General features: G+C 38.4%; 1 protein-coding gene across 1 annotated transcript in view; it reads left to right on the top strand.

Moving 5' to 3' along the window:
- Window positions 1-26369, top strand: part of GBE1 (1,4-alpha-glucan branching enzyme 1) — a 316473-nt gene that overhangs the window by 217260 nt on the left and 72844 nt on the right. Inside the window, exons 9-12 of the mRNA XM_066241074.1 lie at window positions 1080-1207; window positions 6517-6615; window positions 13382-13492; window positions 18626-18797. Of these exons, the coding sequence (XP_066097171.1) occupies window positions 1080-1207; window positions 6517-6615; window positions 13382-13492; window positions 18626-18797 (510 nt within the window). The remainder of the gene's footprint in view (window positions 1-1079; window positions 1208-6516; window positions 6616-13381; window positions 13493-18625; window positions 18798-26369) is intronic.

The raw sequence follows: 26369 nt of genomic DNA, 5'->3' as shown, positions 1-26369 counted from the left end.
AGGAAGGAAGGGAGGGAGAGAGGGAGGAAGGAAGGAAGGAAAGAAGGAAAGAAGGAGACCAGAACCTATGCTGCAGAAGAACACATACCAGAAAAAAAAAAGGAAATTAAACAATTAATATTAAGACACACAGTGTTTAAGTCATATAATTCAGTGCTATGGAGAAATTCATTAAGTGACAACTAGGAAGAAAAATCAACCTACCTGCATAGATGAAAAAAATATGGCTAAAATTTGATAATTAAATTGCCATCGAGGTATAAATTTGAAAGACCCTGAGGAATAAAATTGTCATAATTATACTTGAAAATATCCTTCACTGATGAAATCCTATAAAAAAAGTGAGTCAAAATAAAGAACTTAGATACAGAGAACCAAGGAGGCTGAAGATTGGTAAGCACTGATTTGACTGAACTAAAATAAGAACAAACAACCGAAGGAATAGAAAGTAAATTGTATAACCAGAATAAGTGAAGTATATTATAAGCAACCAAATGAGGAGTTGAGGAAGAGGAGGCTGAAGGATGTTAGAGGATGTTAAAATCTTTTTGTCATCATTGGATAAATTGAAGCACATATTTAAAATAATATCAATATTATGTGTTTATGGAAGTTTTCATATTTGCTTTTCTTAAGTGGGATCTAATAGAAGCTAACTATCATTAACATCAGACATGACAAAAAATGTATCTAAGAGTGGAAAGTTAGAATTCCTTTTAGTTTTTATATTTTATATATAAAGACTAAAAAAAAGGAAATTAAACAATTAATATTATATCCTTTTTATATAGTCTTTATATTTCTGTTATAAAATTCAATAAAAATTTAATTAAACTTTTAAATCATGGTGTTTTGTTTGTTTGCTTTTGTAAAACAGAAATAGAATTGCAAGATTGTTGATATGGAATACTAATCTATGTTAGATCGTATGTGCTGATGATTACATTATGTGGTATTGAGACTTCAGTTTGCTATGATAACAAAACTGATATTAACATACCAATTGGTGGGGGAAATTTGTGCAGAGTTATGACTTGTATGTTAACATAATGAATTCATAATGATTTTCTGTTTTCTAGGTCAAGGTTTTTCAGGTGATTATCATGAATATTTTGGACTACAAGTTGATGAAGATGCCTTGGTTTATCTTATGTTGGCTAATCATTTGGTTCATTCTTTGTATCCAGATTCTATAACAATAGCTGAGGTAAAGCCATGATGACCTCTAGACTCTGACCCCCTTTACTATAGAAACTTTTGGCAGCATAGCGTTTGAATAGTTAATCTCAGATCGTCAATAACTGCATACTGAAATTGTACCGTGACTACAGTGCAGCTGCTTTGTATGGGTGGCACATTATTTAGAATTCACTGTTTTCCTTCTAGGAAATTGTTTACACTAATTATTTGCCGTCATTCCATCGTTAAAAGAGAAAACGCCAATGGTTAAAAAGAAAACTATCCTAATCAGTGGACAGGTCCTTCTGCCATGTGTGACCTTCAGCAGATAAAAGAATCGAGCATTCCTGGGCTTCTGTCTCGTTGTTTGTGCATTTATTTATCTATTTATTTATTTATTTTCCGGTTGAATCATTAGAGATGGCATGGATCACTGCCTACCAGCCCTCTGAAGCCTCTCTTGTTCTGATGAGATTACCTTTCTTGTTTACGTTACTGCTCTGCAATTGCCAAATGTTCACTAGTTATTCATGATTACTGAATGTTCATGATTAACTGTCCCAAAGCTGCGCTGTAATGATATAATTCGGTATATGCATAATTGACAATTCCCCTCTTGGTGATAAATGTGATAAATTAAGAAGTTGGTTAAATGCTTATGCTAATTTCGATTTAGTACTCAACTCCCTCTGGTTTCCTAGTCCTCTGACTAGGAATTAGTATTAAAATTGAAGTCAGTCTGTTAATACTGTCCCGTACAAAGTGCAGTGGTCCCCATACGAAAATATAATAGTAAGAGCTGTTAAAAGAATCGGCGTTGAGGTGTGTTTTCACACTGTTGGTCTTTAGTTCATTGGAAGGAAAGGTAGTAGTGACCATCTCCTTTCTGTAGTATTAATTATTTGCATAGCCTTTTAAAAATATTTATTATGTCTCCATATTCCAAATCTCCAAAGAGATGGTATGATTTCTGGATAGAAAAAGTGACTCTCTTTAGGCTTTTGCCTTCTAAATACCTTCTAAGAATAAAGCTATGGATCAAAAATTTCTGGAACAAATTTTTATATAGAATTTTTAAAAACTGAACAATTTTCATACCATTTGGTACCTAGTATTATTTCACACCCTTTACCTTCCCACATTTGACCACAGCTTATAAATCTTGCTAATACTTGTACTAATACTTTATGCTGACCATCTTAGACCATCAATCACAGTGTGTGTTAAACTTTTATTTGGTCTTTAATATATTTTAATTTTTATCTGTCAAACATCAAAACTTTAATGATTTTGTCAATTACATTTATGAAAATTCAAACCAGAGATATCGCATGTGACAATTATTATAAACAATTAATGGTAGCGCAAATCAAAAGTGTGTAATGAGAAAAGAAGCAATTATTTAATACGTGAAACTTAAAATTGTTACATTGATCTTTTTATTCATTTCAAGTGGAGTAGTTTCATCATCTGATTGACCCTTGTCTGATTATCAGTGTTTCTACCAATAAAACTTTGAGAATTCAGCCTCCTTTATATTACTTGGTTTTAGACATTTTTTAAACAAGACGTGTCTTCAATTTCTACTTAAATTGAAAACTGCTTCAATTTCAATACATCACTTTTCTGTCTAGTGGGAGTCTCTTCTAAATGTGGAATTGATCCTCATGAACTTTTTTAGAGACAGGATTGTGGTATAACGAATAAGTAATGAAGTTCTACATAAAGTCCACTAGTAGATATTTGAATTTATTTATAATGACTTTTATTAAAATAGAAACCCTTTTTCTAAAATAATCTACCACTCCACATGGTTATATTTGATATATTAATTAAAAATATTTTAATTAAGATTTTTTTCCCCTTGTGGAATAGTCGTATCATTTAGATATTAAAGAATGAAGACTACTTTAAATTTATTTGAAACACATGATTATTTTAATATGCTATCAACATCTTATATTCAAAATATATTTATTTTAGTGATCTTTATGTTTATTATTTTAAAAAAATATTTTAAAAGGATAGTCATTACCTCTCCACTTTCAAAAGGGAGCTATAAGTATCTTACATGCATTAACCGGGAAGCTTTCTAGGATTCAGATTTACGAGTCAAGACCAGTCGGTGTCCAAATCATTTTTTTCTCAGATTCTATTTTCTGTCAAACTGTATATTTCCTAAAGCTACCTTTGAACCTAATAGGGAATGTACCTTAATGTTTTCTTGAGGAAAATTATCTTGGTCTCTAATACCAGCCTGTAACATGTTATCGAAACTCCTGGTCTTATAGAAACTGTTCTCGGGCGGCCTTGTCTCTCATCTCTGTGTCTATCCGGGTTCTTTTTTTTTTTTTTTTTTTTAATTTTTTTTTTTTATTTATTTATTTATTTAAAAAATTTTTTTTTTTAATTTTTATTCATTTTAGAAAGGAGAGAGAGAGAGAGAGAGAGAGAGAGAGGAGAGAGAGAGAAGGGGGGAGGAGCAGGAAGCATCAACTCCCATATGTGCCTTGACCAGGCAAGCCCAGGGTTTCGAACTGGCGACCTCCGCATTTCCAGGTCAACGCTTTATCCACTGCACCACCACAGGTCAGGCTATCTGGGTTCTTGATAGTTAATACCTATCAAGCCAATGCTTATATGGAATTAAATTAGACAGCTATCCTATCTGTGAAAAGGTGGCATATTTTGATAATATTACTTTTTTTCTAAATGGCTTCTTTTCTGTTAACTATCTTGACTTATTTTTTGAATCATCTTTTTTTTCCACTTTTATAAAATACTATGTAGAAATAAGATATAATTGACACATGTTTTATTTCTTATGGATGTATTACACCATGTACTATATTTACCTAGAGCTCCCATCCATAAGAAAAAACAATTAATAAATTATTTTGGGAGTCCAGAGAGGTTGTATATTTTTTTCCCCAGCTTTTTCTGTGGGAACAGTTTGGGGATGGTATTGTGGAAGCAGAAGCATTTAAGTCTCAGAGAGCTCATAATATGTGATATGCTATTATAGGAAGAGTTTAGGAAATGTTGTAAGTTGAAAAGCTTATGAGGCCCTGGCCGGTTGTCTCAGTGGTAGAGCGTCGGCCTGGCGTGCAGGACTCCCAGGTTCGATTCCCGGCCAGGGCACACAGGAGAAGTGCCCATCTGCTTCTCCACCCCTCCCCTTCTCCTTCCTCTCTGTCTCTCTCTTCCCCTCCTACAGCCAAGGCTCCATTGGAGCAAAATTGGCCCAGGTGCTGAGGATGGCTTCATGGCCTTTGCCTCAGGTGCTAGAATGGCTCTGGTTGCAACAGAGCAACGCCCCAGATGGGCAGAGCATTGCCCCCTGGGAGGCATGCCAGGTGTATCCCAGTTGGGCGCATGCGGGAGTCTGTCTAATTGCCTCCCCGTTTCCAAATTCAGAAAAATACAAAAAAAAAAAAAAAAACCAGAAAGAAAGAAAGAAATAAAAGCTTATGAAATACACAGGGAAAAGGAAATACTTCAAAGTAGATGAAGTATGTATTTAGAACTTGAGGTGAAACAGTATAAAATAACAGTAGAACGTTGTAGGTTTCTCCATTGCACATTCTGTGTACTTAAGATTACAGTATCACAGCTGTTTTACTTTGCCTCTTTATGATAATAAGTGTGTATATATGTATTTAATGCACCCAAATATATTGTAGTTTATGCACCCCTGAAGGTCCAATGGGGTGCGTTATCTGTCTTTAAATCCTGACAACACCTTTATTCATTCACTCAGCAAATATTTACTTTGTACTTATACTATTCTAGATTCTTATCACATATTAGTTAACAGCAACAACAACAGAAAACTTCTGCCCCATGAATCTTACGTTCTAACAGTGAGTTAGAAAACAGATAATCAAACAGTGTATCGTCAACGCAATGTGTGTTGAATTTGAGTTTTTGATTGTAGGCTACTGGAAACTGTTGATGGGCCGTAATGGGATCTGACCCTTTCATCAGATGTTGATTTGGTGGCAGTTAGTGTGAAGAGAAACTGGCGATGATGAATTCCATTTGGACACATAATGGTCTAAGCAAAAAATAATGAAGGTTAAATAGGATAGTGGTTGAATAAAGGAAAAGGATTTACTTGAAAGATATTGTGGAGTTAGAATTGCTATACATGGCTCATATTCTGCCTCTCTTGTTACAATAATATATTTTGTTATGTCTAGGTCTTTATACCATTAAATTTCTTTTCACTTATTTATTTGATTCGTTATTTATTTGATTATCAGTAATCTAGTGGTAACATGACAAAATGGAAGGACAATGTTGAAAGGCATGACATCTGATACTCACTCTACTGTTTGTTTTTTGTTTTTTGTTTTTTTTACAGAGACAAAGGGATAGTCAGAGAGAGAGATAGGTAGGGACAGACAGACAGGAATGGAGAGAGATGAGAAAGCATCAATCATTAGTTTTTTGTTGCGACACCTTAGTTGTTCATTGATTGCTTTCTCATGTGTGCCTTGACTGAGGGGCTACAGCAGACCGAGTAACCCCTTGCTCAAGCCAACGACCTTGGGTCTAAGCTGGTGAGCTTTGCTCAAACCAGATGAGCCCGCACTCAAACTTCCTACCTCGGGGTCTCGAACCTGAGTCCTCCGCATCCCAGTCCAACGCTCTATCCGCTGCGCCACCACTCGGTCAGGCATGATCCTTTCTCTACTGTTGAGAAGCATATATCTTTAGAGATCCCTTCACCTCAGTAAGCCCCAATTTCTGTATGTTCTGAATGAAGAGCATCCACTAGATAACCTCGAAGATACTTTTCAGTATAACCAACTATACTGAAAAGCATGTTATTGCTTCACTGTTCATGTACTAACTCCGCTTTCCATTTCATCAGAAGTGAGCTGAGTGAGCTAAGCACTCACAAAGTACACTCCATGCCTTACAGCAAGTACAACAGACACATGCTACGTGAATATTTGTGTTTCCTGAAAGCAGCAACTAATAAAAACGGTTTTCAGAATAGCTCAAAAACCAGTCTACGCAATCATGTTTTAGCAATACTACTTGTACTAGTTTGTGTTCTCTATGCGATAACAAGGAAATGAACCCTATAACCTCATGAGATCAAAGTTGTTCTTCAGTGAAGAGTATTACATGAAATTTTAGTGGAAAATGAGATATGCTATCACAGTTTTACCTGCTTTTACAATTATGCTACGAAAACACTTAAAATATATATGCCTATGTCCCTACTTAGTATTTTTATTCATTGGCCTGACTGTTACTGTTCGGAGAATATTTAGTAAATATTTAAGGAGTATGAACCGATAATGTGGATGTTTTTTGTTTTAGGATGTATCAGGAATGCCGGCTCTGTGTTCTCCGATTTCCCAGGGAGGGTGTGGCTTTGACTATCGATTAGCCATGGCAATTCCAGATAAATGGATCCAGGTAAGATTTCCCCTAAATATATATATTTTTTGTGATTACTATGTATTATGTTGACTTACTTATTATTTCTTTTTAGTCATGATTATTAGTTACAGATACTATAATTGAAATACTAAATTCTCCCATAAGTGTTGATTCTTGTGCTTCTCAAACTTCTAAATGTCTAATTTAAAGTATTTACTTTTGCACTATTCAGGCAAGGGGGGGCATACAATTAATATAATATTAACTGTGGGAGTGGCATTTTACATTATCAATGTAATTGTACAAAACTTCAGTGCTCTATATGTAAAACATGTTAAACTTCGTCAAAACATCTACTTCTGCCTGCAAATTATCAGTTAATGTAGAAGTTACTCCTCAGTTCCCAGAACTTGCTTCGTGGTATGGTCTTTACTCAACATTTTTGGAATCATCCAGTCCTTCATGTAGCATTTCAAAGTCTTTAGCATGTGTCAGTAACTAGGAATGAGTGATTGTACATTATACCTTACACATAATTCCTAATACAATTGTATTACATATAATGATAATTAAAGTTATTTGGATTGTATTTTGTTTCATTTAATGTTTTCCTACAGGACTGAAGTTGTAATATACAATCAGATTTGATACAGAACATTTTTGAATGGCCAGCTCCATAATCAAAGGCTGAATATGTGTAAGGGATCTGAGACCTATCAAATAATAGCTTTCTGATGAGCACTTTAGTGTATACATGAACTGGTACCATGAGATACAGTGTTAGAAGTACTTAACTTTGTAGAAAAAGCATAAAGCCTATTCTAGGGGTCCCCAAACTTTTTACACAGGGGGCCAGTTCACTGTCCCTCAGACCGTTGGAGGGCCAGACTATAAAAAAAAAAACTATGAACAAATCCCTATGCACACTGCATATATCTTATTTTAAAGTAAAAAAACAAAACAGGAACAAATACAATATTTAAAATAAAGAACAAATAAATTTAAATCAACCAAACTGACCAGTATTTCAATGGGAACTATGCTCCTCTCACTGACCACCAATGAAAGAGGTGCCCCTTCCGGAAGTGCGGCGGGGGCCTGATAAATGGCCTCAGGGGGCTGCATGCAGCCCGTGGGCTGTAGTTAGGGGACCCGTGGCCTATGCTGAAGGAAGGGGCCATTGTAATCATGTCTTAGCTGTTCTTCTTGTAGCCCCAGGCTACTTGTGCAGTCCACAGCTGTGACATTAAGCCTCAACCAACAGGACTCCTGCTTCTCCATTGTCAACCCAAAAGGAAGTGTTTTTCACGACGATTAATCTTAGCAATCAAACAAACAAATGAGTGTCTTGCTTAAATACTTGGGAAAGTTGCTTTATGTTTGTTATTTTAAAACTGCTATGGCCCTCAAGTTTCTCACCTGGGTTTAAGGCTCTTTTTCCACTCACAATTCCTCATCTTTCACAGGGACGTTTTACCTAGCAAATGCCAAACTGTATGTTGTTAATCTCCCTTTGAAAAGCCTTCCCCATTCACCAGTCTCAAATCATGCCGAGTCAAGAATATTTCAAGGTGTACATCAACCTAGAATTCTTTTCCCAATCAGTCATAGCTCACTGCTGGATTATTTTTATTTTCTGAAAGAAAATACTTACTCAGTGTTTCAGCACCTTGTATGCTGAAGGCACGGTACATTATACAAGTGCAAAAATGTCTTGTCCTATGTTTAGAATATGACCATGCTGTCTGTTTAGACTGTAAGTGCTCTGAGGCAGGTGTTGTCTTCTGTTTTATGTAGTTATTTAAAAAATTTTGGGACCCCCAAAATGGGGCCCTTAGTTAATAAGACTAGAGAGAGTTAAAATAATAATATTTTTTAACTCAGGTGAAAGAATAGAGCAAAAAAAGACAAAAAAAAAAACCCTCTTGGACACAGACAGCAGTGTGGTGATTGGCCGGCCGGGTGTGGAGGAGGGTGTAGGGTGGATAAATGGGGCGGGACAAAGACTAGACCTGAGCCTGAGGGGGTGAGCTCAGTGTACAGAGACACGCTGCAGAACTGGGCACTGACACCTGTGTCATTGTGTCAACAAGTGTCACCCCAATAACTTCAGTTTTACAACAACTCAGTCATTTCTCCCACTTTTATAAGTTGTACACTTTATAAAATACCATGCAAGAGTGTTAACCCAAATGACCACTGTCCCTAAAATCCTTGTGGCCTTTGTTTTCTTCCCATAGGGTGTGAGATTACAGTGCTAGATTCCATTTATAATTTTTATTCAAAAGCAAATGATTTACTATTTTCTATGTATAATTTCAAAATCAGTAGTTTGGAATATATTAGTGTAATCATTTACTGAACAAATATTTGCCTATCCAAAAGAGGCCAAATTTGGTGTAGCTCCTTTAATTTTATTTGCTCATTTTATTATCTAATTGTTTATGTGTACTTTATGATCTAATTGTTTATGAATAAATGAATGAATTCAATAGTTTATAGTTCCACTAAATACTGATTGTGCACCTCCATTTTTTATTATATGTAAATAGATTTTTAATTAAACTTTTTTATATTGAGAAAATTACAGGTTCACATGCAGTTATAAAATGTAATATAGTAAGATCTGCTATCCTCTTAACTAGTACCGCCCAGTGGTAATACCTTGCAAAGCCTAGTCTAGTATCACAACCAGGATGCTGACATTGATACACTCAGGATGCAGAATGCTTCCGTCCCCACAGGTCTCCTCCAGTTTCCTGTCTAGCCACACCTACAGCCCACTTTCCCTGGACCACGCCCTAAGCTGTGGCAGCCACTCATCTCCTATCTGGTTCTAGAATTCTGTCATTTCAAGACTGTTATTACATGGAATCATACAGTTTGTGACCATTTGGGGTGGTTATATTTTACTCAGCAAAGTTCTCTGGAGATTAATCCATGTTGCTGCATGTGTCAGTAGTGCATTGTGTCTTTTAGCTGAACAATATTTCCTAATATGGATATACCAAAGTCTGCTTAATCATTTGCCCGTTAAAAGACATCTGGATTATTTCTAGGTTTTGGCTATTATTTTTTTTTAAAGCTGCTATAAACATTTATATATAGGTTTTTCTAGGACTAGAAGTCATACTCCAGGATAAATGCCCATTTATTTTCAAGACTATATTGTACAATTCCTGGATCATATAGTAATTGGATGTTTAATTTTCTAAGAAACTGCCGGACTGTTTTCAGAGTAGCGGTACCATTTTAAATTCTTACCAGCAGCTCTGGAGGGATTCAGCTATGCATCTTCACACAACAGCCCTTGTGGGGTCGCTTTTATTTATTTCTGTCACTCTATTAGGTGTGTAGTGATATCTCACCGTGGTTTTAATTTGCCTTTCCTTAATGGCTTATAATGGTGAACATCATTCCATTTGCTTATTTGCCTTCTGTGTATTCCCTTTGATGAAACATCTGTTCTTGTCACTTGATCCTTTTCTAATTGGATCTTTTGTTTATTGTAACATTTTGAGAATTTTCCGTATACTCTAGAGTCAACTCTTTTGTTGGGTATGGGATGGACAGATATTTTATCTCGCTCTGTTTACTTGTCTCTTCATCCTCTCCATGTAGGTTTTCACAGAACAAAAGTTCTTTATTTATTTTAAATTTCATGAAGGCCAATTTATCATGGAGATTTTTTTATTTGTATCCAGACCAAGAATTCTTTGACTTTCCTGTTTTGTGTTAAACATTTTATCATTTTACTTTTATGCTTAAATTCGTGATTCATTTTTAATTAATTTTTTGTGCAATGTGAAAACTTAATCTAGGTGTTTTTGTTTGTTTGTTTTTTCCTATTGGTGCCCTACTCTTTCAGCATGATTTATTTAAAAAAAATACAGGGATAGGAAAAAATCGGGTAACAGTTGTATTGTGACATTCTTTTGAGTTAATAAGTTATTGCAGTAATAAAGCTATTGAGTTAATAAAGCTATTGCAATAATTATAACATGCATGTCTTTTTCCATACAAATAACTGTATACCTACTTTTGCGCACCCTGTGTACCTACCTTCTATTGAATTGTTTTTGTCCATTTGTCAAAAATAATTGTGAAATTTGTATTGGTCCAGGGGTCGTCAAACTTTTTACAAAAACCACCCACTTTTGCAGTGCTGGTCAACCTAGTTCCTTGGCCGTTTCAGCTTTTATGGTGGGTGCAGCGATTGGCCCAACATGAAAGCTGGAACGCCCACTAGTGGTCGGTAGGGACCAGGTTGACCAGCACTGCAAAAGTGGGCGGTTTTTATAAAACGTTTGACGACCTCTGGATTAGTTTCAAAGTGTTGTTGTATCTAATTACCACAAAATTATTGACTTAAAACAACACAAATTTACAATCATATAATTCTTATATCTCTTTAGATCACAAATCAGAATGGGTCTTAAAAGGCTAAAGTCAAGGCATTGGCAAGACTACATTCCGTTTCTAGCTCCTAAAAGCCACCTATATTCCTTGGCTTGTGGCCCCTTCTTTCATCTTCAAAGCCAAGTCTCTTTCATTCAAGTCTCTCTCTCTTACTCTCATAAGTCATGCCTTCTTTTTTTAGAAAGATCTCTAATTACATTGGTATTCAGATTCGGGACATTAGGATAGGAACACCTATGGGTGACCATTTTTCTGCCTAACACAGTCTGTCCTCTTGTGTCCAGCAATTCACAAAGCAATTAAGAGGGATGGCGAAGCGTGTCTTAATTCCATAGGGGGGAAGAAGTCAGCAAAGGAGGGTACAAGCAGGCTGAACCCAATTTCTGGCACCAGAATCTGAATTAGGGTTTCTCTTTCTGTGTAACACATTACTACAGACTTCGCATATTGAAACATCACCCAGTTCTTATCTCCCAGTTTCTTCAGAGGACATCCATCTTATTCAAAACCCCCACCCACACTGGAGGTAAAGGGTCACACAAAGGTGTGACTATGCAGGAGCAGGAAGAGTTGGGGCCACGCTAGAATTCTGCCTATCACAGAATGCATTTGACACTTTGAACAGAGAAATAAGCCCATGTGGAAAGAGTGTAAAATAAAAGAGGCCATGTTGAGAATGTAACTTTGAGGAGCACCAGCTTTTTTTTAAAATCTTATTTTCATTAATTTTAATGTGGTGACATTGATAAAACAGGGAACATATGTTTAGAGAAAACATCTCCAGATTATTTTGACATTTGATTATGTTGCATACCCCACACCCAAAGTCAAATCGTCTTCCATCACCTTCTATCTGATTTTCTTTGTGCCCCTCCCCTCCCCTCACCCCCCTCTCTCCTTCCTCGCCCCCTTACCACCCCCCCACCACACCCCTCCATTACCATCACATTCTTGTCCATGTCTCTGAGTCTCATTTTTATGTCCCACCTATGTATGGATTCATATAGTTCTTAGTTTTTTCTTATTTACTTGTTTCACTCTGTATAATGTTATCAAGGAAAAAGCTTTGGTACATATATACTATGGAATACTACTCAGCCTTAAGAAATGATGACATCGGATCATTTACAATAACATGGAGGAGCACAGCTTTTATAGGATCGGCAGAGGAAGAGACTTTTCAGGATACCTAGAATGGTGTGAAAAAAAAACAATCGGAGTGTCACAGTGGTAGACTGAGAAAGAAAGCATTTGTAGAGAGAAGGGGTCAGAGGTATCATCACATAAAGCTAAATAGTTAACTATTTTCCCCAGAAAGGGCAAGTACTGGCCTGAGAGACAGTCGTCTGAGGTCTTGACAAGACCATTGATATTGAAGTTGGGTTAGAGGGGTGGAGGGCAGGTTGAACACTGAATGTCAAATGATGTGCAGACAAAAAATGTGAGGTCCGTTAGGATGATAATTATTTCATAATAGTCTTTAAACTTTTAAAGAATAGTGGGTTTTTAATTATCATTTTTAAAGGAGTAAAACAAGACACTATTCCTGCTAATTATTATTATTATTATTTTTTTTTTTGTATTTTTCTGAAGCTGGAAACGGGGAGAGACAGACAGACTCCCTCATGCGCCTGACCGGGATCCACCCCGCACGCCCACCAGGGGCAAAGCTCTGCCCACCAGGGGGTGATGCTCTGCCCCTCCCGGGCATCGCTCTGCCGCAACCAGAGCCACTCTAGCACCTGGGGCAGAGGCCAAGGAGCCATCCCCAGCGCCCGGGCCATCTTTGCTCCAATGGAGCCTTGGCTGCGGGAGGGGAAGAGAGAGACAGAGAGAAAGGAGAGAGGGAGGGGTGGAGAAGCAAATGGGCGCTTCTCCTATGTGCCCTGGCCGGGAATCGAACCTGGGTCCCCCACATGCCAGGCCGACGCTCTACCACTGAGCCAACCGGCCAGGGCCCTAATTATTTTTATGCATCCTAAAAATGTAGCAAGTATATATCTCTGCCTTGTGAAAGTTACAGAAAGGTATATTGCACAATAACACTTTTCTGTAGCTATTAGTCAAGAGGTGGCAGTTGTTACAGGAGGAAAACAGGTGCAAAAATTCTAAAGTGCAATGATTATACCATCTACACAAAAGTAAAAATATGTCAGTGCGTGCACACACACACACACACACACACACTACACCACTGCCATTTGAACAGTCTGTTTAGAAGCTGTGATTTCAGGAAAAGTTTCAACAAAGATATCTTTGTTATGTGGGTGTGACTGTATCTGTGAGTCAAATAATAAGGATTGATACGATGTATTCCCTAAGGTTGGGATTTAATGTAGGAACAGTAATGGTTTATGCAAATTCTATTCTCTCTTGTATTTAGCTCCTTAAAGAGTTTAAAGACGAAGACTGGAACATGGGCAATATAGTGTACACACTCACAAACAGACGCTACCTTGAGAAGTGCATCGCTTACGCAGAAAGCCACGATCAGGTAAATGGATATTCATGTACGTGCGTCTCTCTCTCTCTCTCTTTCTCTGTGTGTGTATTTATTAACATATTTAAACCCAAAGTTCTGTGGCTTAATAGTTACATAAGTTAAATCTATCTATATCTATATATGTATATGAAAACTACATATCCTTGAAAAACCTTTTAGAATTATTTTGTAGATCTCTAAATTCCAGCTTCAAGATGCAGTGCCATTTTTATCCTGCCAAACTCTAATTAAAAGATTGTAAATGACAGTTGTGTTATCTCACAGGTTTTGCTTTGTTGTAATGAGGGGAACACTGGTAGTGATCCAGGTTAATTTTAATTTCTATTTTAGGTTTCCTTCTAAAGGTTCTCTTTTACGCCTTTGGACAGGCTTTCATCATTTTTTCCCTCAATCACTAAAATCTGCTGATTGATCAGGGGCCCCCTGGCTTCAGGCTGCCTTCTCTATTGCATCCCGAGGTATTTTCCCAAGAGCAGAGCTTAGTTGGCCAACCCAGTTCTTTCACTGAAGCTTGTCATTGGAGGCCACGCATAACGCCCGCAGGTGGCAGGAGCCAGCCCCGCCCCTCTCCAAACATTCTGTTCTTCGATCCTGCCGAAGCCCCGCCCACTCCTGAACAGGTTACCCTCATTCCAGTCTTTCGCCCAACCAGCTGCAGATGCCTCCTTCACCTGGGAACCTCTCATGGGAGACCCAGGGCCCTCGCTCCGATGTTACCTTCTCTCTGAAGCCTTCTGGTCTAGTTGTCTAGGGTCGGAAGAGTTACTCCAGCACCCATGTGCTCATCATGATTTAGGGAGAAAATTTGTTTTTATACCTTTGTATTTCCAGCCTTAGTACTGTGACTGCTCCTAGTAGTTACTTAATAAACATAAATAAATGGGGGGAAATAGTCATTTAAAGCCATATAAATCCTCCAAAACATAATACATCCTATACATTAAAAATGAGACAGTAAAAAGTTATGAATTATTTGCTATATATGTACTAAGAAACCTGTAGGTTAAACAATAAGCTTCTCTGTAGTTTCAGCAGAAATTGACAGACAGTTTTTCAGGTCTTTTCTTTAATTATTAAGAAAGTATAAGTGGACCCGAGGTCAGCTGCTAAGGCCCATGGGCCAGATTCTGCTTGCCTCCTATTTTTGTAAAGTTAATTGGAGCACAGCCATGCTCATGCGTTTTCATTATGGGAATGGCTGCTTTTAAGTTTCTGAGACAGAGAAAGTGGCCCATAATACTTAAAATATGTACTATTTGGCCTGTGCAGAACATTTCCTGACTCATGAACTGGACATATGCTAAATTTTGCATCTTCCAAATCCAGAACGCTGCTGTTTTTTCAAACTTAAATTGGCCCTAGAATAGATTAAGTAAATATGAAAAAACCATAACCAAAATATAACAGAATAATAAATGAATAGTAGGAATTTAAGGATGGGGAAACAATAGCCAAATGCATAACAAGATGAAAGCTAAAATGCATGCATAAATTTCTGCTGCAAACCCCTAGCGGTTAGAGCACACTTTAAGCTTCCAATATGTACTTATTTTATGTAAATGAATAAAAGAATAAATAAATGAATGGAATAAAGAAATTGAAGATGACAGGGATAGGTTATAATCATACTTTACCCCCAAAATATGTAGAAACATTATAGATTTACCAAGAATTGTTTTATACTTTAAAAATTCAGGTAATTATGCCTTGTATTACAAATTGTCAGGAATGTATAAATATATGCAAGTTACCTAATTCTTTCTGAAAGCATATGTTCAAATATATCTAATAAAAACTATAAATATACAGGGTGGGTGAGAAGTAGGTTTATAGTTCTGAGTACATGAAACAGTTTATTCTTATATTATTATTTATCAATTATGTTATTTTCCATATGAACAACTGTAAGGCTACTTTTGCTCCACTCTGCATATTTATAAAATGAATTACATAAAAATATATTCATCACAGTAAAAATCTAACAAAATTTATCAAAATGATTTTATAACAGAATCAGATATTATAGAAGTAAACACAGGTACACATAAAAATATAATTAAACCAAAATAAGTAGAAAGGACAAATTGTTTTTTGTTTTTGTTTTTTTTTTCTACAGAGAGAGAGTCAGAGAGAGGGATAGACAGGGACAGATAGACAGGAACAGAGAGATGAGAAGCATCAATCATTAGTTTCTCATTGCGTATTGTGACACCTTAGTTGTTCATTGATTGCTTTCTCATATGTGCCTTGACCGTGGGCCTTCAGCAGACCGAGTAACCCCTTGCTGGCGCCAGCAACCTTGAGTCCAAGCTGGTGAATTTTGCTCAAACCAGATGAGCCCGTGCTCAAGCTGGCGACCTCGAGGTCTCGAACCTGGGTCCTTCCGCATCCCAGTCCGACGCTCTATCCACTGCGCCACCGCCTGGTCAGGAAAAAGGACAAATTGTTTAAGAAATAATGCTGTCTAATCCTAATTTAACAAATATATTTATATCATATATATTGTTTTTAAACTTTTTTTTTTTTTTGGCCCTGGCCGGTTGGCCCAGTGGTAGAGCATAGGCCTGGCGTGCAGGAGTTCCGGATTCGATTCCTGGCCAGGGCACACAGGAGAAGCGCCCATCTGCTTCTCCACCCCTCCCCCTCTCCTTCCTCTCTGTCTCTCTCTTCCCCTCCCGCAGCCGAGGCTCCATTGGAGCAAAGATGGCCCGGTCACTGAGGATGGCTCTATGGCAGCGGTTCTCAACCTGTGGGTCGCGACCCCGGTGGGGGGTCGAACAACCAAAACACGGGTCGCCTAAAGCTATCGGAAAATACATATTTATTATACAATAAATTTTTAAATAAAATATGTATTTCCGATGGCTTTAGGCGACCCCTGTGTTTCGGTCGTTCGACCCCTGCTGGGGTTGCCACCCACAGGTTGAGAACCGCTGCTCTATGGCCTCTGCCTCAGGCACTAGAATGGCTCTGGTTGCAACAGAGTGACGCCTCCTAGTGGGCGTTCTGGCTGGATCCCAGTCGGGCGCATGCGGGAGTCTGTCTCACTGCCTCCCTGTTTCCAACTTCAGAAAAATACAAAAAACACAACAACAAAAAAAACACTTTTTTTTTTATTTTTTTATTTTTATTTTTTTTACCGTTTGAGCCTATTTTTAAACTATACTTATATGGAACGCTATGTTGTTATATGTCAAATTGAAGCTGCATTCTATTGGTACATATGTTATTCTGCTAAGGCGGTAACCGATACCACAGGCAGGGTGGCTGCAATAACAAATTTGTTTCTCATAGTCCTGGAAGCCGGAAGTACAGGATCAGGTTGTCAGCATGTTTCATTTCTCCTGAGGCCTCTCTCCTAGGTTTGCCGGTGACATTTTCTCTGTGTTTTCTCAAGTGGCCTTTGTCTATGCTCTGTCATCCCTGCTGCTTTTACCTCTTTGTATAAGGACACAGTCACTGGATTAGGACACCACCTTTATGACCTCATTTAACCTGGATTAGGACATTGCTCTATCTCTAAATAAAGTCACACACACCCCCACTGTGGGGACTTCAGTGTGAATTTGGGGAAAAGGGGGGAAACCATAACACTGCTCATTTTTTGTATGTTTAGATTAAAATATTTGCCTAGAAGTCAAAGAACAAAGACATTGCTTTGATAAAGGAAAAAAAAAATTGAACTCAAGTAATACAGATGACAATGACCATTTAAACAAACTGAAAATTCTTGTGGCAACAACTATATTCTGAGCTCATTCTTTCATGGCCCACAAAATAACAAGACCAATAGAATGAGTAGATCTTCTTGTAACAGTATTATGAAGACAAGTCATTTTAATCAAAATAAATTAGTATAACAGGTTTATAAGTAAAATATTTTTTCTAAAAATGAAAACAATTGCACAGGGGTAATGGGATCATGGTTTAATCTCTATCATATGTTTCATGGTACATATGTATAAATATACATAATTTCTTTTGTCAGTGAAGAACACTTTGCATTAGTTAGCTGTTTTCAACCTTGAATAATCAGATTGTTAACAGGCCTCTCTTCTACTCAAGTGTTTCTGGCTAACCTGCCCCTTTTATCAATTATTGTATTTTCATGTAAAACCAAAAAAATTAGTTTAAATGATGAATATGATGAGAAAGTAAACCTTACATTTTAAGAAAGTGTTGCCAGCCTTCTGCTGAAGGAGAGGAGTGTTCATTGTAATATGTTTATATACCTTTTATTTATTTTATTCATGTATTAGTTTATATATACATATAAATACATATATTTATATAAGTACATATATACATCTATAAATATATACATATAGAAGACTTTATAGAAACTTACATTCTTTCGAAACAAATAAATCCATGATATATAAACTATTTCAAAACCTATTTAGGCCCTGGCTGGTTGGCTCAGCCGTAGAGCGTCGGCCTGGCGTGCGGGGGACCTGGGTTCGATTCCCGGCCAGGGCACATAGGAGAAGCGCCCATTTGCTTCTCCACACCCCCTCCTTCCTCTCTATCTCTCTCTTCCCCTCCCGCAGCCAAGGCTCCATTGCAGCAAAGATGGCCCGGGCGCTGGGGATGGCTCCTTGGCCTCTGCCCCAGGCGCTAGAGTGGCTCTGGTCGTGGCAGAGCGACGCCCCGGAGGGGCAGAGCATCGCCCCCTGGTGGACAGAGTGTCGCCCCTGGTGGGCGTGCCGGGTGGATCCCGGTCGGGCGCATGCGGGAGTCTGTCTGACTGTCTCTCCCCGTTTCCAGCTTCAGAAAAAAAAATAAAAAAATAAACCTATTTAGTATTCTCAACATTATAATAAGTATTTATCACAATTTCTGAAAATCAGAAGCATTTTGGTAATAAATCAGGCAGCTCAGTGGTAATAATCAGGCAGCTTATCATGAGTTTTTCACCAAGTTATTTAAAAAGAAAAATCAGTCCTGAAAACATGTGTGTAAATCTCTAACATGTTTTACGAGAATAGACAGTAGCTATTGGGATACGTGTTCATACTAATCCATGCATCTCTCTATTGTTTTTCCTGCTGTGTCATTCCAATGCAAACACAGCTGCTTTGTTTCTGTTCTCTGCATTCACCTCACTGACTTGTCCTTCTTCAGGCCCTGGTTGGGGATAAGACGCTGGCATTTTGGTTGATGGATGCGGAAATGTATACCAACATGAGCGTTCTGACCCCTTTCACTCCAGTCATTGATCGTGGCATACAGCTTCATAAAATGATCCGCCTCATCACTCATGCACTCGGTGGAGAAGGCTATCTCAATTTCATGGGTAAGTGTTAACTGAACACATAATCCCACCTATGTTTAAAATGTTAACTAGTACTACGTATGCATAAATCATGTTGAACACTTAGATTTGGCTGTTTAGATTTAAAATAGAAAATTACAACTTTGTCTTTAATATACTATTATGTGTAAATTGCAAAAATTAATTGACTATACGACTGTTATAACTAATACATGATGTAAAGGTAGTCTAGGGAGCTCGTGTTTTATTTAATATCATTGACAAGTGGAGTGAACTACTTTTAAAACTTAGAATGATTCTGAATTTATTCTGAGTTTCTTTTATTGTAGTCTTTGCACATGAAACATAAAGTCATAATTGTCATGTCATAACATATGATACTAGTGTTACTGGTTTTCTTGAGCTAATTATATTCCAGTGTATTTTATTATATATGTGAAGGCCATGGCCTAGGATATAATGATGGGGAAAAAATGTTTTTAGATAAAGAAAATTACGAGTATTCAAAGTTATTATTGTCAGAAGGTTCTTGATTGATAAAATATAGAAATCAACTAATAACAAGTTTTCTGTTCTATTTGGTTAGCAATGACCATTTAAACATTTGAGTTTTAGGAGATTTTACCAGCTTTGAGGGCAGAGAGTGGCAGAAAGATTGGTAAATGTATACGGGAGGCTGACTGACTTTTCTACAGTAAAGCCTTTGTGCTTCAGACTAAACTCATTTCCTTCTGAAAGTTTTTATAAGAATCTTAGATTGAACTTTTATAAAAGCTTCTATTTTCTTGCTAGCTTGAGATTGGAAAGCCAAGCCCAATATCCCATACACTAAATTCCACTTGCATGACTGTACCTTTGGGGGCAGTCCTCTTTTCTCGGGATGATCAGAATCTGTTAAAATTCTATCCCTTGCGGAAGCGTCCTTGCTGGCCAGTGGGACTGCATGCACCATGCTAGCAAGCACCAGACCGGATTTCCTGAGGGAATTAGCAGCTTCATACCCATATGTGAAATCAGCCTCTGTTCCTTAAAAGCAACTGGTTTTCCCTGACTCAATGAACATCACTCATAAATATGGCCAAGTCAGATTGAGTCATGCCATCATTCTGTGAACCTATTTAACTCTGTCTCCATGTAAAGTAAGGACAGCTAGGGGGTAGTGAGAGCTTTATAAATGCTTTACTTCATTTACAAAAGCAGAGTTTATCAGATTGTAATAGTCGATAGGTAGCATAAGAAAATAATGAAATGGGCTATCTTATAACCTGGAAACTACAACAGTTTTCCAAACAGAACCAAAGACTTGTGAGTTTATGCAGTCAGTCCCATATAATTAATTCTTGATGCTCACTGCCTCTGAAAATATTAGGAATCCTGACTTAGTCCATTACTTTAGTCCTGGAGTTATGAAAAACTATCAAATACAGTGTGTTTGTAAAGTTATGGTGCACTTTTGACTGCTCACAGGAAAGCAACAAAAGATGATAGAAATGTGAAATCTGCACCAAATAAAAGGAAAACCCTCCCAGTTTCTGTAGGATGATGTGGCAGCATGTGCGCATGTGCAGATGATGACGTTACACCGTGTATACAGCAGAGCAGCCCACGGCCATGCTAGTTGAGATGTGGACAGTACAGAGGAAAGTTCAGTGTGTTCTGTGGCTCGCTAAATTCAAATCCGTGACCAAAGTGCAACATGAATATCGGCGCATTTATAACAAAGCGCCACCACATAGGAATAACATTACTCAGTGGGATAAGCAGTTGAAGGAAACCGGCAGTTTGGTGGGGAAACCCCGTTCTGGTAGGCCGTCAGTCAGTGACGAGTCTATAGAGGCTATACGGGATAGCTACCTAAGGAGCCCTAAAAAATCTGTGTGTGAGCCCACATCGAACTGCACTGAATAGGTATGAAATTGGGAGAGTTTCCTTTTATTTGGTGCAGATTTCACATTTCTGTCATCTTTTGTTGCTTTCCTGTGACTGGTCAAAAGTGCACTATGACTTTATGGACACACTGTATATGACTTGATAAATTTTAAAGTCAGAAACCCATGCCTAAGAGTTGAGAGTGTCAGTAGTTTGAAGTGGCTCATGGCTCCCTTTCCTGGTTGTTCCTCCTTTGTTGAAGATGTTCTCACCTGTGGCATCAAACAGAACCTCCAGGCAAAGCATCAAAGCAAAACAAAACTATTTGCAGCTGACAGACCTAATGGCCCTCGTGAGTTTAATATTGATAACTTTCAAGTAAGGAGGGTCTGATGTAAGTTCATAATGATAACTCTTTCCTGAGTATTTTTCCAGAGGGTAAAAACAGGTCCTGGCAGCTAGGACTTGAAAGATCTCCAGGAACTTCATAAACTCTGTGAAATGTGTATATTAATATCACATTAACTATATATATTCAACCTAGGGCAGGCCGAACATCTATTCTATTTTGAAAACATTTCTCGGCCCTGGCTGGTTGGCTCAGTGGTAGAGCGTCGGCCTGGCGTGCAGAAGTCCCGGGTTTGATTCCCAGCCAGGGCACACAGGAAAAGCGACCATCTTCTTCTCCACCCCTCCCCCTCTCCTTCCTCTCTGTCTCTCTCTTCCCTTCCTGCAGCCGAGGCTCCACTGGAGCAAAGATGGCCCGGGCACTGGGGATGGCTCCTCGGCCTCTGCCCCAGGCACTAGAGTGGCTCTGGTCGCAACAGAGCAACACCCCGGAGGGACAGAGCATCGCCCCCTGGTGGGCAGAGCGTCGCCCCCTGGTGGACGTGCCAGGTGGATCCCGGTCGGGCGCATGTGGGAGTCTGTCTGACTGTCTCTCCCCGTTTCCAGCTTCAGAAAAATTAAAAAAAAAACACAAAAAACATTTCTCACAGACCTTTCAATAATAGGCCCTGGCTGGCTGCATTAGTGGTAGAGCGTCGGCCCAGCGTGTGGAAGTCCCAGGTTTGATTCCCGGCCAGGGCACACAGGAGAAGCTCCCATCTGCTTCTTCACCCTTCCCCCTCTCCTTTCTCTCTCTTTCTCTTCCCCTCCGGCAGCCAAGGCTCCATGGGAGGAAAGATGGCCCCGGTGCAGGCACTGAGGATGGCTCCATGGCCTCTGTCTCAGGTGCTAGAATGGCTCCCGTTGCAACGGAGCAATGCCCCAGATGTGCAGAGCATCGCCCCCTGGTGGACATGCTTGGAGTCTCATGCTGGGACAACCCGGTCAGGCTCATGCAGGGAGTCTGTCTCTCTGCCTCCCCACTTCTCCCTTCAAAAAAATACAAAAAGATAAATAAATAAATAACAATAGACCTTTTAATAGCAACACAATCGGTAAACACATTACCAGCATCTCTTTCTATAATGTGTGTAAATTGACCATCTTTGTGGTCTCAAATATAATTTTGAGGTTATACTTTGATATAATACTCAGACATCCTTTGACGTTTTATTCTCGTCTTTGAAATAAATAGCTTCTAATATTTAACTCCAGTATAGCACCTTATTTTTATTCCTTCTGTCTCATTATCTTTTGTAAATCTACATTTCTCTAACTTTACCATCAGTAAATTCCAGATGATTATAATTTCTGTTTATTGATGTGTTTTATGGAATTACATATTTTCCGACGAACTATTATGATTTTAAATACGTATTTTTTTCCCCCGTTTTCTGATCATGGCACTGTTCTGCTTACTGGCTCCAATGATGACGGTGTTCTCCAGCCGAGCTGTGAGCCTCGCGTGAATCAGTTCCCCATGGGCTTCCCCGTTGATCTCTCGGCTGGAGCTTGGCAAGCCTCCTTTCAATTCATTTGATGTACCAACCTTCTTCAACTCTGAACTCTGTTCAGTTTGCTGTTCTCACTCTTGGAAGCATCGCCCTCCAACGCTCCCTCCCTTACCTGACCAAACCCTTTTTCTGCAAGCCTTATGTCCTTGGGGAGACCTTTCCTAACGCCTCAAAGCGTGCCAGATTGCCTATTATGCATTCTTATAGTATTGTATACTTCCTGTTCATGACATTTAACAAAACTACATATGAAAAGAAACTATTAAATGGATGATTCCCTGGATAAAATGAGAACTTAGTGAAAATAGAGGCCCTCTGTATCTTATTCGTTGTTACATCTTCAGGAATTGGTAGCAGTTAGAACAGTGATCTCGTACATATAAGCCTTCCCCATTTTTCTGAAAAAGGATATCAAATAGATATACAAAATATTACCTGTATGTCATATTTTAGCAGTGGTTCATTAGCTGTAATCACCAGTTATAGTTTTAAGGAAACTCATCTTCTTTTTCCAAGTGGCATAGAAATCAATTTAAGAAATTCTTCAAGACTGAGGAGCAGTTTGATTGTTTACTCTTGTTTTAGGCATTTTTAAACTTGTTAGCTATCTGGAATTTTAATTTATTTCTCTCTAACAGAGACAGAGTGATTTAAAAGATATAAAATAACAACTCATCTTTGTAGTTTTCTAAAGAAACCTCTTTAGATAGATTTGGAAGACATTTAAATGTGTGCTCTCTTATCAAAAAATCATTAGACTAAATAATGTATTTGTTCAGAATTATACCAGTTTGTATTTTGTTTGTTTTTGTCTAATATAATGCAAATTTTGGGTTTTAAAAAAAATTCTTTTACTCTGGTTAAATCAGAGGAACATTTGCTATGGATGTTTTGATTTGCTAAGTTATGTTAATTGGTAATAAATAAATACATTTGTATTTTTTATTCTGTCATACAATCATATAAAAGAGGGATATAATCAAACACAGAAGAGAGAAGCAAGGATGGCCAAATTATTTTTATATTTTCATATCACTGATTGTAAGTTTATATTAATACAGATTCTGTACTTTCTAGAACATTTTATATGTGTCATCTTATTTAAACTTCATAGACTGTTTCTGCTTTTTATACTATGCCATAGTTCAAAAGAACCCTGAGATGAAAGTGAGAAGAGTAGGGAGGTATGCTGGGTAGATGGTGGAGGCTTCATTTTGCTAAAACTGCAGTAAGGAGAGGGAAGGTAATGTGTTAACTTTGTACAGCTAGAAAATGACAGCAGCTGGTTGTTTAGCCTTTTCTGAGAAAATTAAACAAAAAATTATTCTATACCAATATGTAAATTACCATGGATATTAGTACATATTAATAATGTTAAATATTGCCTGAACAGGTGGTGGCACAGTGGACAGAGCATCGGCCTGGGATGCTGAGGCCCCAGGTTCAAAACTGCTAGGTCGCCGGCTTGAGTGCTGAGTCATCAGCTTGAGTGTGGGATCATAGACATGATCTCATGATCACTGGTTTGAGCCTTAAGGTCGCTGGCTTGAGCCTAAGGTCGTTGGCTTGAGCCCAAGGTCATTGGCTTGAGCAAGGAGCCACTGGCTCTGCTAGAGCCCTGCAGTCAAGGCACATATGAGAAAGCTGTCAGTGAACAGCTAAGGTGCTGCAACTATGAGTGGAATCTTCTCATTACTTCCTTCCTCTCTGTCAGTCCCTGTCTGTCCCTCCATCTCTGTCTACCAAAAAAAATAAATAAATATCTTTTAGTGGAAAGGTAGAACACTGTCTGAGTGGGAATCCTGACTCTCTAGCTGTGTGACCTGGGTAAGAGGTGTCAGTGCTTAAGGCTTCATATGCTCCGCGGTAATGTGGGGTGATATGATTACTACGTATAAAACATTCGGAATACTGCCAGGCGCAGAGATCATAATTAACTTTTATTTAAACATAAGTTTAATTTAAATAAAGTTTATATTACTATTTTTAATATTATTTGCTATCTTATTAGAGAGTGCTTTTTTTTTTTTTTAATATTGTCTGAGGGCATGTTATTTAACATAAGAGCATCTTAAAATGTTCTTTAAAATATCAGAAAGGGCCCTGACTGGTGGGCTTAGTGGTAGAGTGGCAGCCCAACATGTGGACATCCCGGGTTCAATTCCCAGTCAGGACACACAGGAGAAGCACCCATCTGCTTCTCCACCCCTCCCCCTCTCCTTTCTCTCTATCTCCCGCCCCCCACCCCCACAGCCAAAACTCCATCGGAACAAAGTTGGCCCAGGCGCTGAGGATGATGGCTCCATGACCTCTACCTCAGGCTCTGGAATGGCTCTGGATGCAGTGGAGCAATGCCCCAGATGGGCACAGCATCGCCCCCTAGTGGGCTTGCTGGGTGAATTCTGGTCGGGCACATGCGGGAGTCTGTCTCTCTGCCTCCCCCTTCCTCTCACTGCAGAAAATAAATAAATTAATTAATTAAAGTAAATTAATAAATAAAATATCAAAAGGTAATAATAGCTTGTTAAAAATCAAATAACATTTTCTCAGTTGGTATTATGTAAATTAAGTCATTTCGGCAGTCAGTCTTAGTAAAAGTAAATATTACCGTTTTTGTGTTTGATTCATAGTGACATTTACTGAATGTTGCTGTGAAAATACCTTACTTAGCTTTCAAGTACGAGGGATCTGAGCGTTGCCTCAATCAGTTTTCATTTCTAGGATGAGCCCCTATCATCTTGACCAGTTAGTATTTACCAATTTGTCATATTTTATGTTGCCTATGCATGAATCTTCATAAGCATTGGATAAAATTTAACATGTTTTTCTGGCTTACCTGTGCCCAGAATTAAGGAAAAGAGAGAGAGGGAGAGGGAGAATATGCAGATTGACTTAAGGCAAGTACAATTTTTAAAAAGTCGGTGAGTTATGTATCAATTTAAACTATAAAGGTAATATATTCATAACATATTTTAGAATGTGTTTTAACACAATTTATAAAAGCCCTTCCTGCTTCAGACATTTACATGTACCTACTGTGTACCAGGTAGTGCTAAGGACTACCGTGAATAGTCTGAGGAGCAGGCAGTCCTGCCCTCAAGGTCTCAATCCAAAAGGAACTACACACAAGTGAGCAGACAGAGACCTTTAGGCTGACTGGCCCGTGCCCTGGAGACAGTGTTGAGGTCAGCAGAGAGTCACGTCACCATGTAGAAACTGGGCGAAGAGCTTGTTGGTGCGATATACGCACGGATTCAGCCCGCGGAACCGAGAGTAGAAAGGCACAAAAAAGCCGTGCAGTGAAATCAGTAAAAGTTTTAGCAGAAGTGGGGCTGAAGAAATAGAGTGAGAGAGATTCAAGTCGGTTAAGAATACTTAACTTCAAATTAAAAACAAACAAACAAACAAACAAAAAAACTGGGGCCTAAGGGAATTATTTTAGAGATTATTCATCAATTGGCAAGTTTAATGAAAAATGTGGGTTTTTTTAGCCACTTCCAATGATCATGAACTCTGCAGTAAGAAAGACACGATATTAATGGTTAAATGGCTTACGGTTATCTGTTCTCTATTATGACTGCAAGGAGACAGATTAGAAAAATAAGATGTGCGATTTTTGTTCATCTATATCAGCGGTTCTCAACCTGTGGGTCGATGGCTTTAGGCGACCCCTGTGTTTTGGTTGTTCGACCCCCGGCGGGGTCGCGACCCACAGGTTGAGAACCGCTGATCTCTATGGATGCAGCTTTGGTACTTCTTGTAGTCATTGGCTGTGTAAAAATGTTTAATTGATAGTTAAAAATAAGGATAAAATGAAGAACAT

This window comes from Saccopteryx bilineata, chromosome 8, assembly GCF_036850765.1.
Source record: "Saccopteryx bilineata isolate mSacBil1 chromosome 8, mSacBil1_pri_phased_curated, whole genome shotgun sequence".
NCBI lineage: Eukaryota > Metazoa > Chordata > Mammalia > Chiroptera > Emballonuridae > Saccopteryx > Saccopteryx bilineata.
The sequence above is the reverse complement of the archived record's forward strand: the minus strand, read 5'-3'. Positions and strand labels throughout refer to the sequence as shown.